At 35.9% G+C, this 16,939-nt stretch overlaps 3 protein-coding genes and 1 pseudogene across 4 annotated transcripts; 3 read left to right on the forward strand and 1 right to left on the reverse strand.

The window, feature by feature from the left end:
- The first annotated feature begins 905 nt into the window (after window positions 1–905).
- On the forward strand, window positions 906–5,339 carry LOC125185353 (calmodulin calcium-dependent NAD kinase-like). Its single transcript, XM_089063661.1, has 9 exons — window positions 906–1,017; window positions 1,134–1,316; window positions 1,407–1,630; window positions 1,712–1,770; window positions 3,625–3,849; window positions 4,142–4,271; window positions 4,340–4,662; window positions 4,731–4,875; window positions 5,014–5,339. Exons 1-9 carry the CDS (start codon window positions 1,008–1,010, stop codon window positions 5,254–5,256), a joined length of 1,542 nt encoding a protein of 513 aa, XP_088919787.1. The 5' UTR covers window positions 906–1,007; the 3' UTR covers window positions 5,257–5,339.
- Window positions 5,340–6,283: 944 nt separating this feature from the next.
- LOC125205945 (small ribosomal subunit protein uS19x) lies at window positions 6,284–7,939 on the forward strand. The gene is made up of 4 exons (XM_048105171.2): window positions 6,284–6,434; window positions 6,518–6,663; window positions 7,088–7,145; window positions 7,434–7,939. Exons 1-4 carry the CDS (start codon window positions 6,432–6,434, stop codon window positions 7,680–7,682), a joined length of 456 nt encoding a protein of 151 aa, XP_047961128.1. The 5' UTR covers window positions 6,284–6,431; the 3' UTR covers window positions 7,683–7,939.
- Window positions 7,940–9,178: 1,239 nt separating this feature from the next.
- LOC125221672 (DNA-directed RNA polymerase V subunit 7 pseudogene) lies at window positions 9,179–11,460 on the forward strand (annotated as a pseudogene). The gene is made up of 3 exons (XR_016135520.1): window positions 9,179–9,308; window positions 9,999–10,162; window positions 10,774–11,460. The product of XR_016135520.1 is annotated as a DNA-directed RNA polymerase V subunit 7 pseudogene (transcript).
- A 117-nt stretch (window positions 11,461–11,577) lies between these two features.
- On the reverse strand, window positions 11,578–16,170 carry LOC125221667 (CRM-domain containing factor CFM3A, chloroplastic/mitochondrial-like). The gene is made up of 9 exons (XM_048123864.2): window positions 15,052–16,170; window positions 13,862–14,432; window positions 13,655–13,785; window positions 13,131–13,481; window positions 12,859–13,015; window positions 12,492–12,784; window positions 12,311–12,370; window positions 12,114–12,200; window positions 11,578–11,966 (listed from the first exon to the last, which is right to left on the reverse strand). The coding sequence occupies exons 1-9, from the start codon at window positions 15,994–15,996 to the stop codon at window positions 11,838–11,840; spliced, it is 2,724 nt and encodes a 907-aa protein (XP_047979821.1). The 5' UTR covers window positions 15,997–16,170; the 3' UTR covers window positions 11,578–11,837.
- Window positions 16,171–16,939: the final 769 nt, after the last annotated feature.

A 16,939-nucleotide genomic window follows, 5' to 3' on the forward strand; every position in this document is an offset into this window, starting at 1 on the left:
TAAAACAACAAAAAATGGCCTAAAGTAAGATCATCGAAAAACTAAACAATAAAAGAGCGAGTAACAATCGATCAAGAAAAAAATAATTTAGTGGAAGCAACATTAGAATATGAGCAAAAAATAAAAGAGAAAGCAATCAAGCAAGGAGTGCGCGATAAGACCTAATAGAGAGGAGACATCCACCAACACAAACACCTACCAAAAAGGTAAAAAGTTGATCGGAAAGGGCGTCAACCTACTACATGCCTAGTGCTCACTGTAGTTTCTTGTTTCCGTTTTCAACCCTCACAATTTCGATGGTACTCTAATTCTCAAATATTCTCCCGATGAGAAAGAGAAACGGGAGCACCATCCGCCAATTCGTGTGCAAAGATGCCAAAACTGAAGTTTTTTCACAAACTTCTGAGCCTTGATCATCATCTTGTTACATGTATTCCATACAGACCATGATTTAACCTAAAAAATGAAATTTATAGACCATAATTTGATATAAAGGGTGATAATCCATAGCTTCTTGTCGAACCGAATGAAAGGAGCAACCGTCTATGAAATGAAGCGTACCTTTGGTTTTTCGGATAAACATACGGATAAGTTCCACCGACCATCAAAATAATGTCATTGACAAACACAACAACGCCCTCGATATAAATTCAAATTTAATATTTTATTATTTAAAAAAATTGACAAAACTCTAGCTAAAAGAAAATTTTAAAATTTACACTCTTGTAGAGTATTTAAATTATGCAACATTTTATGTAAAATATTATGTACAGTATTATCATTTGAATAAATTAATTAAACTGTAGTGTGATCATAAACAAGCACATGGATGTTGATGCCTAATCCCACAAAATGAAATCATTGACTTGATCGACCTCTCACTATATATAACACCACATACACACACTCCATTATGTAAGTGTGGTGAATTAATTCTCCCCACGTCTGTAAAGCTAAAGGTCAAATTAATTTCATCAGACTTTTCCTTCCCACTAATTTAAGTGGCGATGCATCGAGGTAAGCAAAGCCCCCCTTGTTTGACTCCCACTCAATTTCCACACAATTAAATACATACCAATCTTTTCTCTACATATAAAACATCCTTTCAATCCAATTCAATCCACTTTGTGTAGACACTTTGGCCAAAATTGTTGCTGCACACGTGGCAGCTGCCACCGCCGTGGGTCTCGCCGTCATGCATTTCCGCCGCCGCCAATCCGCCCTCTCAAAGGATGATCTCAACCGCCTTGCTCCGATCCTCCACCAGACCGGCTCCGGCCGCCTCGGAAAAATCGAGAAATTTTCCCATTATCTTGGTATTTTACATATACTATAATTTATGTACAAATATAAATATGTCTGATTTATGGTGTTTTAATTTGATTGATTTTATTAATTTTAATCAGCAAGGCAAATTGGATTTGAGGATGAAAAGGAGTGTCCGCAGCTGATTAAATTGGCGTATGAATATCTCAAGAGATCCAAAGGAGTTGATGAAAAAATATATGAGTATTTCTCAAAGCAGCCAAATGCTGAGGATTTGTATGTCAATTTGGTTGAAGAATTTGAAAGATGCATTCTTGGATACTTGGCTTTTCATTGGAGTCATGCCTCCCACTTAATTACTCAGGTTCTATTATTTTTTTTATAGTACTATATGATTTTTATGGAATTTCTCATATTAATGATTTGGAGATTAATTAATGTGCAGATACTGAGCGTTGATTCTGAACAAAAGAGGCTGAAGGAGTTCGTGATGGCAGCAACGAGGTCACTTCACTATTTTTTTATACTTTATTTATTCATTTATACCACCAATTATGGTGGCATGACTAGGACTCACAATAAATAATTATGGTTAGGTGGTGGATTTGAATTCATCCAATTGGATACACGTTTTGGCGATAAATTATTTTAGGAAGAAATGTTGAAATAGAGTTTTTTTTTTTTGATAATTTTGGATGATAAAATAGTGGTTTTTTAATCCATTTTGTTAATAGAAGTTATGTATCTTGAAGATAATAGATACAAGCATAATCGGATAACAAATGGAGTATAATCACAATGTGTTATCTGGCTGACACAATTAATATAAAGTGTATTTCTATTGTGATAGATTCAATTATCAAGGGGTCCATATATTTTCTTATAAAACTTAAAAGTTGTAGACCAGGTGACTTTTGCTTTCTACATTTAAAAGTAATTAATTAGATATGTCGATTATTAGGATAAAGATGGATTGGTTTAGTTATATAATTATATATTGATGTTGTTTATCCCATCGAATCATTTAAGTGAATTTTAAGTAATTGTGGGGAATATTCGAGGCTAGACCTAGGGAAAAAGAAAGTATATAAAAAATGCACAAAAGTGGAGTATAATTTTAAGTTTAATGTTTGCAGAGAAAAAATATACTACTTTCCATTAAAAATTATTTTTTTTTAATTGTCCCATTAAGAATAAAATCTTTCTTAAAATAGAAACAATATCATCTTTAGTTTTTCATATCTTTTATTTTATTTTCTCATTATTAATTCACAAACAATGCTATATAAAATTACTTACTGAAAAGTATGTTTCATTTATAATAAAATTGGGCTTGGATATGAGTATTATATTATTAAATTTTGAAATGAAATTCAAGATATTGGGCTTGGATATGAGTATATAATTCGAATCTTAGATCAGTAAGTACATATTCTACTTAAAAAAAAATTAAAGTGTAATGGAGTACTTAGTTGACTAAGATACCCAATTAGGCTGTAAGCAACTATGAAGAAGATAGGCTAAGATTCAGCTGTCGGCTCATCGAAAATATTATTCCCTCACCCACTCAAGATGTCCACATTCTTAAATGACACGAGATTTTTGGAGGAGTTGTTAAATAGAATGAGTAGAGAAAAAAAAATAGTTGAATATTTTAATGAAGAAAAAGGAGAAAGAGATTTACTCCGTATTTCCAAATATAAAAAAGTGAAAATCTTGAATTAGACAAACTAAAAAGTAAAAGTGAACATCTTGAATAGGACGAAGAGAGTAGTCCCTATATTCTAAGGTCATTATCAATACTCCCTCCGTCCCAAGGAAGATGACTCCTTCTTGGAATAGCATGAGATTTTATGCATGTTAATTTTAAAGTGTTTAAAAAGGGAGAGAGAAAGTTGTTGGGTGTTTAAAAGTAGAAGAGATGGATAAAGTAAGAGAGATAAAAGATTGTTGATGTTTAAGAGTATGAGAGATGCAAAAAAGTAAGAGAGGGAAAAGGTTGTTGGACGTTTAAAAGTAGGAGAGATGCGAAAAAGTAAGAGAGGGAAATGATCATTGAGTATTTTAAATATTTCCTAAATAAGAAAGGGGTCATCTTGGTTGAGACGAATGAAAAAGGAAAGTGGGTCATCTTCGGTGGGACGGAGGGGTACTATATTTGTACTTTAATATTGTCACTACAAAACTCCATGGAATTACACCACAGATAACCAGCTGTAAATTCATACACATTAAAGTTTTAAACACATGCATGTTGTCCTTATTTCAAGCAATGCTTGGATTTATATTAATGCATATTTATACAGTATTCTTTGGATTTAGTATTAATTTTCTTTGATGTTTAATTTGATTATACAGGAAACTAAGGTTCGATAAGATGACCAAGGACCTTAAGGTGACTAGAGTGTTCTCTACATTAGTGGAGGAGTTGAAAGCAATCGGAACGATAACATCAAACAATGACCTAAATCATTCCGAAGTCATGGCTCCGGTGGCCGAGGGCCACAGGAGCCCCGTCCTCCTCCTCATGGGCGGCGGCATGGGCGCCGGCAAGAGCACTGTCCTTAAGGACATCATGAAAGAGTAATGTACCTAGCTAGATCACCTTTATATTTCTGAAACATGACACATCACTAAAAAAACTTGTTTTTAAAGGGAAAAAAAATTTGAGACGCAATTACTTGCATTGGTAAATTTTAAATTATAACAATAGGAAGCAAAAGAAAACGTTTCTAAATAAAGGACAAATTAACTTAATCTTTTGCTTTTTTATGACGCTTTCATTAGCGTCCTCTAATTTTAGTTGGGACACCAACAATGAGAGTGTGTTAATTCGATTGTTCTAATTAACGTTGGATGTGGTCGAATTTTGCAGATCATTCTGGTCGGGAGCAGCAGCGAACGCTGTGGTTGTGGAGGCCGATGCTTTCAAGGAGACAGACGTAATATACCGTGCCTTGAGCTCAAGAGGCCATCATCAAGACATGCTTCAAACAGCTGAACTCGTACGCTTGCTCTTGTTTTAATCATTCGACTTTTTTCAAGAAGATCGCTTACACTTTTCATGCAACAGGTGCACCAATCTTCGACAGACGCTGCATCGTCGCTCCTGGTGACCGCGCTGAACGAAGGGCGGGACGTGATCATGGACGGGACCCTGTCATGGGAGCCGTTTGTCGAGCAGACAATTGAAATGGCGAGGAACGTGCACAAGCACCGGTATAGGATGGGAGTTGGGTACAAGGTTGAGGAGGACGGTACCATCACGGAGAACTATTGGGCTCGTGTGGAAGGCGAGGGAGACAAGGAGACGATGAAGAAGAGGATGAAGCCTTATAGGATTGAGTTAGTGGGAGTTGTGTGTGATCCCTATCTTGCTGTTGTTAGAGGCATAAGGTGAGTTTGATCATTTGCATTTTTCACATTTTTATAGTATGATTTTGAACTTGATGATTCATTTGTAGGAGAGCAATACAAATAGGGAGAGCAGTGAGGGTGAAATCACAGCTGAAATCACACAAGAGATTTGCAAATGCATTTTCAAGATACACTGAGCTTGTTGATAATGCTAGGCTATATTGCACCAACGCGCCCGGAGGCCCTCCCAGGGTAAGCTACCGTTATTTTTCACTCACAATATATCGTCTATTCGCAATACAACAACTTCTTTTGGTGCTGCATTCGACAGTATCTATTTTTAAGGGACGGAGAGAGTACTGAATCGAGTCCTATTGTGATTTTGTGCAGTTGATAGCGTGGAAAGATGGAGATAGCAAATTGTTGGTGGATAGGGATGATATAAAGTGTTTGACAAGGGTGAAAGAGTTGAACGAGGAAGCAGAGTCGATATACGAGCTGTATAAAGATCCGGCCATTATGTATGAAGCTGAGTCAGTTTGGAATGATATAGTGTTGCACTCTGCTAGGGATAGTCTTCAGCTGCAGATTCAAACTGTTGTCAAGAAAATTGAAACCCATGTTTCTTCATGAGATTTTGTGTTTTACTTCATGTTGATCAACTGTATAGGTGTGAGCTGCAGACAAAATCTGTATGAAAGAGTTCTGTTTTCTCTTGCTTTCTCACTTTTTAGGAAGATTCACTTGCAACAAGAATTAGCAACAATGACACTAGCACAAGTGAAATGAAGAATACATAAATCACTAATCATCGCCTAATGCACCCACATTTTCAACCAAATTAAATTAAAGTTGGTTATTTGTTGCAATAGTGTTATCACCTTTGTTATGCATGTGACAAATGATTTTTGAATAATGAAGAAATATTTTAAGGTAAATAGATTAAAAAAAGAGGATATATGATTGGAATGTTGGATATTTTAGTGTAATTGGATTAACTTGATTTATCAGTATTATCATAATGACACATCATATAAGTCTGGAGGTGCGGAGTGCACGCTTATTTGAATTCATTATGATGTTAGATGAACGGGGGTTCGGGGGCAGCGCCCCCGGATAGCGGGGTCCAACGAAGTTGTTGTGTAAGAAATTCATCCGAAAATGTAATTTTTGAAAGTCAAAGGACTAATTTGCAATTTCGGAAATCTTTTGAAAATTAGTTATTTTCAATTTTTTCCCTCCAACATATGCACTGGTTCATCTTCTTCAAAATCTGATCGTTTCTTTTGGTTCTAGACACTTCTCGATCATCAACATATAGAACTTCTGATTTCTCTGAATTGTATCCAATCAAATATTTTATTAGAAACACCAAAATTGATTTGATCTAAAAGTGATTTATCACGACTTTCAGATTATCCGTTTTTTTTTTTCAATAATCTAAATCTCCCTGACATGGAAGAATTTTGGTGATGAAATTGGAGGTATTTTGATAGTGAAGGACATGGAAAAGGTGTATTTATGGAGAAAATTTGGTAAATACTCCTAGTTATTTGGAACATTAAAATAATAGTAGTAGTAGTAAAATTTATAGAATTAACGATTAAAAAAAAAAAAAAAAACTATTGGGCTTCAAGTAAACAACTAAAAATAAATATGGGCTTTGGATTTGGTAACCACATCCCTAACACTCATATAAATTGATTCTCCCTCCAATTTCTCCCCCAATTACGTCCAGGAACCCTAGCTGCGGAGCTCACACTTGCACACACCTTCTCGCTGCAATCCAGAGCTATCCACCGGCAACTATGGTGAATGCAGTATCTCTATCAATCTCCATCACATTCGTTTTGTGCGAATTCAACTTACTCTGCCTTTATGTTGCATCTTTCAGGCGGACGTCGAACCCGAAGTAGCGGCTGGACTGCCGAAGAAGAGAACATTCAAGAAGTTTAGCTTCCGCGGCGTTGATCTCGATTCTCTGCTTGACATGTCGACCGATGACCTCGTCAAGCTTCTCAGTGCCCGCGCCAGAAGGCGGTAGAAACATTATCCTTTTGTTCCTTTCAGTTTCCTGTTGCTTAATTGCTGCGTTTGGTTTATGAATTAGAACTCGATTTTATCTTGCTTGATCACAGAATTCTACTTTTCTGCAAATTGCCTCGCATTCTGCTGGATTGTGACATGGCCTGTTGTTTAGGATGTATTTACTTGCTTATTAGAATTTTCAGCTTATTTTAACATTACTCCGTTTTGTATTTACACCTTTCTTAGTTATCTCCAGATTTAAGTAGACTTGTTTTTCTCTATCTAATCTAGTTTAGTTAGTAGATTACAATGTTAAAATTTATTAAATTCATATTGAGTGTCATGAGCTAATTAAATAAATATAGGGTGTCTCTAATGTAGTTTTTATATTATCTGGAATAAATTTTGATCTTTCATTTGGTTGTTGAATGAGCAGCTTCCAGAGAGGTTTGAAGAGGAAGCCCATGGCCTTGATCAAGAAATTGCGCAAGGCTGTAAGTACTCAAATATTTTATATACTACTTTACTTCCGTCGCTACTTATTCCATTGAATTTTGTGATTGTGCTTTTGGTTTGATCATATCTACACTTTCTTTATGAATTTATGTCTTGCTAGTTGCAACATTAAAACAGAAATTCTTTCCAACAGTTAGTCCTTAATTGGTGCTGTCTTAATAATAGTTTGTTACTCCACTATTGTGATAATCTCGCTAGACATGTTTGTTTAACCTTCAATTGATTTGTCTCATCTATCCTAACTGGTGGAATATCAAAATTTCCAGAAACGTGAAGCCCCAGCAGGTGAGAAGCCCGCCCTAGTGAGAACCCACGTGAGGAACATGATCATTGTTCCCGAGATGATCGGAAGTGTTCTTGGAGTGTACAATGGAAAGACCTTTAACCCCGTTGAAATTAAGCCTGAGATGATCGGGCAATACCTTGCTGAGTTCTCAATCTCATACAAGCCAGTCAAGCACGGTAGGCCCGGTATTGGTGCCACCCACTCCTCTAGATTCATTCCTCTCAAGTAAAAACTCTACATGGTGGATGGTCGAGCAAAGCCTCGAGTGCTTGTGCATTGGCTTGGCTTGCTACTCTGGGCTCTTTAGAGAGTTACATGAGCCATGCTCTGTGGAAAGGGAAAATGTTGCATTTCTGAAGTTTTGTTAGTGTGGTACTATTAGTAAGTTATGCGAATTCTGCATATTGGATTATAGTACTTATTTTCATTGTATTTTTTTTAATTACAGTATAGTATATTTTTAAAAAAATGATGAGCTTATAGACATGTAGTTCGGCCGAAACTGATTTTTAATTTTAGAATGATAATAATTGTAACTAGCTAATATGCATAACCAACTCACTTGAGCAAATAATGATCCTTGAAACAAGTTGCTTTTAACAGGTATTACTATATATCTGTAGATATAATGATATTTTCTTATTTTTCCTTTAAAATTTAAGTTAGAACATAACATAATATGTTTAAAATAAAGAGAAAAAGATAATTATGTAAACACAACTATATCATAGTATATAAAAATAATTAGTATATTGATTTATGAAATTGTTTTATAATACACCCTATATTTTTAGTATAATTGATAATTTTAAACTATGACATGATAAAAATATTATAGACTGCCTGATCGTGTCACAACTTAATTGCTATTGATTTCAACATTAATATGGTATAATAGAAAAAGATTTAGGGAAGATAAAACCCTAATCTTAGATTTAAAAATAGTTTAATAAATTACTTCAAAAATAAATGAATTAAAAAAAGAAATGTAAAAATCGGATTAAAGAAATGAAATTAAAAACAAACAATTAAATAGAAAGGATAATATTGTAAAGTTATTGGAGTATTAAATGAGCTATTTGAATCATTAATAGTCATATAATCAAACTTACTAAAATTTTATTTTATGGCCAGTCATAATGTGGCTGCATAGCATTACCCTGTTTTCAACGATAGATGTTTCTTGAAAACTATTTAATGTCCAACATTGTATTGAAATTTAGAGATGATTTCATAGCATTATAAGATAATTTCCAACATTGTATCTCTGTAGCAAGATAATTTCAGTTTAAGTCGAATTCAAATATTAAGAGAAGACTCATCTAATTGTATTTTGCCAACATCTCATATATAATGACTCATGAAAACGCCGAAGCAAATACAATTTGATAGATAAAAATCATAAATGTCAAAATACACATTATTTCATAAAACTCGTGCCCCACTTAATACGAATAGACAATATCTAAATCATTTCCATTAACAAGAAAACGACAACTAAACGATCTAAACCTACTTAGAAAAGAGCTAAACTATAGCGATTTATAAAACAAACTTTAATTAAAAAATTTCCAAAATTCAAAAAAAGAAAATTTATCAAAAAAAAATGTAAAAATGATCAGAAAATATGAATGTTGATGTATTTTTTATTTAAAAGAGGGAAAAAATACACAATATATAACCTTATAAATTAAAAAGAATAAATAAATAAATGTAACTCGGAATCCCCTGTGTATGTGTAAAGTGGTGAAAATTGAAATTCGATCCTTTTTGGGTAAAAATAACGAAGAAGAGAGAAGCTCAAAATCTGCCCTCATTCCTCAACAAGTCGATTCTTCATTCTTCTACTCAACAGGTTTCACTATTCAATTAATGCTATTGATTATATTCTCCGACTTGCTTGAATTCTTTAACTCTCTGTTTAATTCAATTTTCATTTATAATATGTAACGCAATTTGGTTTAACCCCAATTATGCATACCCTCTCTCTCTCAATCCAAGCATGCAAGGAAGGGCATTAGATGCAGTTTACCAAATGTGCTAATTCACCATTCAATTTTATATGCGTGAAAGTAGTTTAATGCGATTTACTGATTTTTATATAAATCAATTGTAACAAGACCTAGAAGATACTGAAATTTTGTGCTTATGATGATCACCGGGAGTCGTATCACTAAAAGAAATTAAAAGTTTAGTTTTTTGTGCAATTTGTTGATTTTGGAACAGAGGATTTTAGTTGTGATCACTACTAGACTGTTACTCGTGCCTGCTGCTTAAGTCAAATTTATACGAAATGAATGGAGCGAGGATCGACTAATTTGTAAGGAATAATGCGTATTCGAGCTCACATGCTGCTGTTTTTAGCTTGCTTTTCCTCCTGTCTCGATTTTCATGTTTTGTATACTCCTATATTTTGTAGTTCTTGAAGTATTTGGGTGCTCTAATGGTTACTTTTGTATATATCTTATTCAAAAACATGAAAATATCCTATAGTTAGTTGTGTTAGATGTGTAGAAAGTGAATATCCTATGTTTTATTGTATTAGATGCGTAAAAACTTGAAGAGAGCCTTGGGATGCCTCAGTGCCTGGAGAATCAGTTTCTAGTTGGATTTGCTGCAAGATTACCCAGTTTTTAGTTGGATTCTGCAACATTACCGAATCGGTTTTTTATCCACCTGAGTTGAGACAATTTGCTCCCCCTCTTCAAGGTCAGCATATTAGAAATATTTGCAGCTTGTTTGTATTGCCATCTTTCTTGTTTATTCATTCTTGGGATTTTTCTGTGAATTTGTAGTTTACTCATGTGTTCTATACTTCTATTAATGTAGTTTGTTATTGTCCATGATGTTTGAATTTCTTTTTCACTGTTAAATTATCAGGAAATTTCAAAGCACTTGAGTAATTAGAAGAAATCTCAGATTTTGTTACCTAGAATCAGAAGTCGCCCTATCCTGCTGATTACTCTAGCAGACCTTTTCACTAAATAATTTGAGGAGTCGGTGTAGTATGCTATTGATTGCCATTTCCTACTAATAATTTCCTGTAATTATAGGAATATCTTTCCCAATTCTGCACCAGCAAGGTCTCACCACCATCCATTATTTGTTTCCTTGGTCAAATTCATAATTCATGTCACTTTAGTGCACATCCTCATAGTCATATTCAACTTCTACTGTACTAGGATCTATTGGCACCAATGAACACGTGCTGCTATTACATTTTTTCTCTCTGATGATAGCTCTCATTATTTAGAAGGACTACAATTTTGGTTTCATTGGTAAATGGTACTAATAGTTCTGACGTTCAACTGTCGTGACAGGTGCTTTGAGGTGAAAAAAATGTTTCTTAAAACACAGTTGTCTTGGAACGTGTTAGTTCCTGCTGAGAACCTCGATACTGAAGGACTGATGCTCCAGAGGGCCATATTGACTCGCCTCCTGGATGACTTTGCTACAAAGAAGGCTGTTAAAGATATAGGTTACTTCATTGCCGTAACCACTTTGGACCGCATTGGCGAGGGATTAATCAGCCAGCAGTCTGGGGCCCTCCTATTCCCAGTGGATTTCAGTTGCATAACATTCAAGATCCTCCCAGGCGAGACCCTGGAAGGCGTTGTCCACAAGGTTCTGAAACATGGCATCTTCTTAAGATGCGGGCCTGCTGAGAAGGTATACATCTCTCACCACAAGATGGCTGGCTATGAGTATGTTCCCGGAGAGAACCCGTGCTTTGTGAATGACAAGCAATTGAAGATCGAAAATGGCACGTTGGTGCGAGTTACGGTGATTGCTGAGAGATATGATGAGGATGAGAAAGATTTTCGAGCCCTTGTCAGCCTGGAAGGTGACTTTCTCGGGCCTGTGTAATCTGCAACTTCTTAGCATAAGTATATCTGTGTGCCGATTGTGGTGGAATGTTGTCCAGACAGTCTGAGCTTCTGAGCTAACACCTCCGATATGTATCAACTTGTTCATCATGTTTAATGAGTTTCATTTGACCTCTCCAACAGCATTTCAATTTCGACTGAGTTTACTATTTATTCACCCCTTATTAGAAGTCTCCTTTGCTTTTGAGATGAATTCTAATAAATTAATTGAATGTCAAAATGTGTGAATGGAATGTGTTTTCGAGCATCAAGATGAAATGCAGTATAATTCCATTTATAAAAAACTTGTATACATTCACACAGCTCGAGATAGCAGTGTTGTTATCTTCAATCCGATATCTAAGAACATCTAATATCGAGGTTTGGTTGCATCAAACCTGCGCACGAAGAGCCAAGTACATACTACATATCGAGGATTCGTTGCATCAAACTTGCGCACATCTCTTCATTCGTTCAATTTTCCCATTATAAACAGTAACCACTGCTGTCATTGCTGATCATACCTCTGCACTTTCTATTTCTACTTCATCTTCAAAACCATAAGGAAAATTTGTTTCTGAATACACTTCGTCATTTTCTTCAACCGCGCCATCTGAGGTGTCTAGATAACTCTCATCCCCTTCCTCCTGTAAAAGTTCCAAAATCAAATCAGGAAACATTTTTTTATACAAGCACAAGAAAAAATCTATCATGTTATCTAAGTCTATAAAATCTATATTTTCTGTTAATTCTGTTGAGAATCTTGAATTTTACAAAGAAAATAAAGAATCTACCTCACTGTCATCTTCAGAAGGGTAAGCTGATTCCAGTTTATTGTATAGTTCTTCATCTCCTTGGTCTTTAATAGCAGCCATTTGTTCCTACAATCACCAAATAATGGTTTTGACACAAATTACTCTCTACAATCCACTAAAACAAGTATAGTAACCGACCCAATTTGATACAGATAATAAGCAAAAAAGCTACATACAATTTCACTTCTTAGTTCCCTCACTCTTGTTTGCAAGGTTGCTATATGGTTTATGAGGGCCTGCAAGAAAATGCAACGTACATGTCAATTACAATATGCATCACACTGTGAGGGTAGACAACGATGACGTCTACTGGAATGGACATAATGTGCTAGAAAGTTGAACAAACAAAGTGGGTACCTGACTCCTTTGAAGTTCAATTGAACGTGCCAAAGCTTTCCTTTTCGTCAACAAGTTCTTAGGCCGCAGCAATGGTGGCCTTTTGTACTCCCTGCCCCGGAAAACAACTATTGCATATCCTTTGGATATTTTATCTACGGAAACCAAGATACCACCACTCTCAGCTTCAAGAGCTAGTGCAATATTCTTGACCTCCTCAAAGTTTGGAGCCTTAACAATGATCTTCACTAATTCCCGATATTTCCAGTGCAAGTGCATGTTCTCCACTGTGCCGCCAAAAACTCCACGCCTCCCTGAAATGAGACTATTTGACAAAAATGCCCACATATGAAACCAAAATGCATAGTATAGTAGACATTTTATTTACCCAGTAGTAAAAAGGCTTTCATCCTTAAACCAAGCTTCCGGAACATAAACCTTTCTTCATCGGTGAGACTTTCAGGGTCATCTGCTTGATCGGCTGGAGATAAAGACTCCTCCACCTTTGACAAGGCTCGCTCAGCTTTCTGTAGCCTTCTTTCAGCCTGTTTAGAGAAGCTTCAAGTCATTCAAAACATTTTTTTCTTAAACTTATCCATCCATTAATAATCATGTTATTGGTGCAAAATACTACTTAGTTGCCCAGAAGACGAGACTTACATAAGCAAGCTTATTGTCCAGCTTCCTCACAAGGTTGGCGTGTCGCAACAATTCTGCTTCTCTCATCACCTTCTCCTTATCTTCATCATCCAGTTGTTTTCCCCATCTATTGTCTAAATCTAGAGTTTCTTTAAGTGTACCCGCAAATCCAGATTCCTCAATCTGTTCAAAACGTGGTGTGAAAAAGGGTGAGGCTCGCAACCGTGCTTGTTCTTCTTCATCCTGTAAAGCCTTTGCTAATCTCTCCTGTTCCAGCAATGCTTCAGAGATATCTGGTGCCAAAAAGTCTTTCCCTCTGTAATAAACAAGGAAGTCCTTGTTTCTTGAGAGCAGCATACCTCCAGTTAATCTCTGTATCAGGTAGCATGTTGTTATCCATATTCTAAAATAATTAAATCTACCTCAATTTTTGTCAGTTTCTTGAAATCAAGCAAGTGATAAGAGTATCTCTCTTGGTTGTTTAGCTTGTTATTTACAACTCTAAATATATGGGCAACTAAACTAAATTGGCCTATTTGGGATACCTTGAGATCTTCTGCCATTCTCTCACTGGTTGTTAGCTGAACCCCACGTTTAAGAGCAATTTTTGCTATCGAACTTCTTTCCCATAGCTTGACCATGGCTGCAGCCAATCCTTGTTGCTGCCTGCTTCTTCCTGCAGATTGCAAATCATCAATAGTATAGCGATAATCTTTATCATAGAATGTCTAATTTCCTTCAGCATTGCTTACCTACTGCAAAATGTGGTGGCAGCACTCTAGCAAGCCTCCGCAGAGAAGTCGCCTCCCTCATTGTAAGTGTCGATCTCACACCATAGGGAAGTAATCTAAAGGGGGGCTTGTAACCAGGGACAACACCTGGGAGCAAATCCGCATCCACCGGAAGTGGACCCTCACCTGGCCAATCTTCATACCTTGGGCCAAGGCTGTCTAATAACTTGTCCACTTCATCTTCATATTTCACTTCAGATGATGTTTCAGACGTTGTATCATCCGGTTTCATGATGCTTGATCCTTCTGCTTGAGCAACATCCGGCTTCATGGTGCTTGATCGTTCTGCTTGAGCAGCATCCAGCTTCATGATGTTTGATTGTTCTGCTTGAGCAGCATCCTTGTTAGCTAAAGGAATGAGGTTGGAAAAATCCCGACTGGTCTTCTCAGTGGTAGGTAGAGACTTTTGAGGTGATTCATGCCTTTTATATATCTTTTTCTTCATCTTTTGTGTGGGATCCTCGTAAGTCACGCCTCTATAAACTGAAACGGAGGTCCCAGATCTCCAAATAACCAATCCACCAGTTTTTCTCTAAGCAAAAAGAATACAATGTCAACTAGAATGACTAATATTGATTTACTTTCACAACTCCGAAAGAACTCTATTAAAGGTAGAATTATACCGGCTATTATTAAGTCTAGTACCAGATACGAGGTTACAACGGTGCTTGAGCATATTATTCCAAGAGTTACTAAATCCAAAATACTACCTTTACAAGACTAATCAGGAGAATAGAATACAAGAAGTGACAGTTATGAAATAAAGCAGCATGACTACACCTTACCTTTAGAACTTAAAAATGAAGAATTGCGGAATACAATGACACTAGTTTTTCCTGCTCTAAGAACAATATAACTTCTAAGTAAGAGACTTAAGGATTTCCATAATTTGCAGAATGCAGACTATTATCATATTTATATTCAAATCCTAGTGTCCATACCCTGAGACATTACTGTAAACCATTCAAAATCATTGCATTGTGAGTTGATGATCAATAAATACTTAGTTTCAAAACAAGAAATGAAAATCAATAAATCACTTCAGTTACATCCTTGAAACTACATTTTACACAGTTATCACACCAAAATAGAGTTACCATCAACAGTGAAATATAAAGGATACCGAAAAATGTTGAGCTAGAAAAGCTCACCTCCAAAATCTCGTGCACACGTTTCATATTGAGCGCAGGAGGCCCTTCAATCTTCAACCTTACAACCTCAGATGTTTTCCACTTCTCGCGAATCGTCTCCACAACCTGCTGCGTCACCCCTGCTCCAGTAACCCTTGTTTTATTCTTTACCTTAAGAGCCAAATTCCTCAGCCTATTTAGCTCTGAGTTAGGAAGAGTCATCTCTGCCAAACTACGGTTCTTTCGACTATCCAAAGTCCTCTTTGGCACATTCGAAGTATTCTTCTCCCAAGGGAAACTCACCTCCCCATTACCACCCATAGATGCACTCTCATCCCCAAAAGGGAACTCTTTCGAAAATCCACCCCTAGTATTAGGCAACAATCCTTCCTCAACATAGAATATATCCTCAACAGATCCCTTTTCAATTACATTCTTCTTGCCATTCTCCTCACTAACATCATCCATGTATCCAAACTTCTTCAACTTTTCAACAATCCTCTGCATTGTACTACCACCAGTACTAGTACTAGTGCCCTCTTCGGCATCCGAGCTCGAAGCATCCCCTCTATTCCTATAATTCATCACTGCCTGAGGTCTCCTCCCACCAATTGTCTCACCTCTTACATTCCAATTATCAAACCAAGAACTACCAGATGAAATTACTCTACTACTACTACTAATACTAGGCTTTGAGCTCGAATCTTCCCAAGATAAACCGACCCTACCATTGTTCTTCTGCAAAAGATTGAATCTTTTGCGAGGATTTTTCCTCGGTGTAAAATCTGAGCTGCTTCTGTGATGAATTGCACAGAAAAATTGTTTCTTGGCGGGAATGAAAGAAGTGGGATTGGAGAGACTTAGGGTTTTTCTTAGATGGAATTTGCAGGATGAGCTCTGCAATGAATCCATCAAGAAGGTAGGCTGTGGGCAGAATTGGTAGGTGGGCACCACCGAAATTCTCATTTTCTACGCACATACGAAACAAGACATGAAAATTGAGCTTGTTTTTTTAACAGAAGTTTGGTGCAATGCAGTGTGGTGTGTGAAGAGAAGATGGAGACGACGTCAGACGGCGCCGGTGGCAGAGGTGGTGGTGTATGTGTGGGTGGAAAAGAGAGATGAGGTTTAGGATGATGAGACACCAAGGGTAATATTCACAAATTATTTGTAGTAATTTTTCTATTTTCACATTTATGGTTTTCAAATTCATTACTATTTTACTACCTATTAATATATCATTTAAATAGTAAATATTAATCAAATGGGGATGTAATTAAATTCAAACAAATTCAAACTCTAAATTCAAACTCTAAATATTGTACAAACTTCAAATTATGATCTGAATCGTTAGAAAATGTCAACAGATGACAAAATTTTATCAAACAGAAAATGTCAATACAATGTCAACGGTTGATGCTATATTGAAAATATGTTGAAACTGTGTTAACATTTTCTGTTGATGTATTTTAATCATCTATTGATATTTTCTAACGGTCCAGATCATAGTTTGGAGTTTGTACAATATATAGGTCTGGATTTTATCACTACCCTGCATATATGATTGATTTTCCTAAGGCCGTCGATTCCTATTGAATAAATAATTTAAGTTTAGATAGTTTGGGATATAATTTGAATAAATAAGACAATTTGCTAGTAAATATAAAAAAATTAATAGTAGTAGTATTTTACTTTTTCACTCAAATAATCTAAATTTACAAATTTTATAATGAAATATGAGTAAAATGAATTAATCGACACTGTCAAAATGAGACTTGTAAAAGATCATTTTTGTGTACTATGTTAGGATGCTGTTTTATTAGTCTTGATTGTTAGTGGCAAAATTTGTGTACTATGTTAGGATGCTGTTTTATTAGTCTTGATTGTTAGTGGCAAAATGAGTGAATGG

Source organism: Salvia hispanica, chromosome 2 (assembly GCF_029641045.1).
Source record: "Salvia hispanica isolate PSC_SH4W2 chromosome 2, Shi_PSC_v1, whole genome shotgun sequence".
Taxonomy (NCBI): domain Eukaryota; kingdom Viridiplantae; phylum Streptophyta; class Magnoliopsida; order Lamiales; family Lamiaceae; genus Salvia; species Salvia hispanica.

Bases quoted from the DNA above. Each gene is read 5' to 3' on its own strand.
- LOC125185353 (XM_089063661.1), top strand. The intron at 3,850-4,141 runs GTAATGTACCTA...CGAATTTTGCAG, and splicing joins CTTAAGGACATCATGAAAGA to ATCATTCTGGTCGGGAGCAG. The intron at 4,876-5,013 runs GTAAGCTACCGT...GATTTTGTGCAG, and splicing joins CGCCCGGAGGCCCTCCCAGG to TTGATAGCGTGGAAAGATGG.
- LOC125205945 (XM_048105171.2), top strand. The intron at 6,664-7,087 runs GTAGAAACATTA...TTGAATGAGCAG, and splicing joins AGTGCCCGCGCCAGAAGGCG to CTTCCAGAGAGGTTTGAAGA. The intron at 7,146-7,433 runs GTAAGTACTCAA...CAAAATTTCCAG, and splicing joins TCAAGAAATTGCGCAAGGCT to AAACGTGAAGCCCCAGCAGG.
- LOC125221667 (XM_048123864.2), bottom strand. From the start codon at position 15,996: ATGAGAATTTCGGTGGTGCCCACCTACCAATTCTGCCCACAGCCTACC. The intron at 13,482-13,654 runs GTATCCCAAATA...TACCTGATACAG, and splicing joins GAATGGCAGAAGATCTCAAG to AGATTAACTGGAGGTATGCT. The intron at 12,785-12,858 runs GTAAATAAAATG...GTCTCATTTCAG, and splicing joins GAAAGCCTTTTTACTACTGG to GGAGGCGTGGAGTTTTTGGC.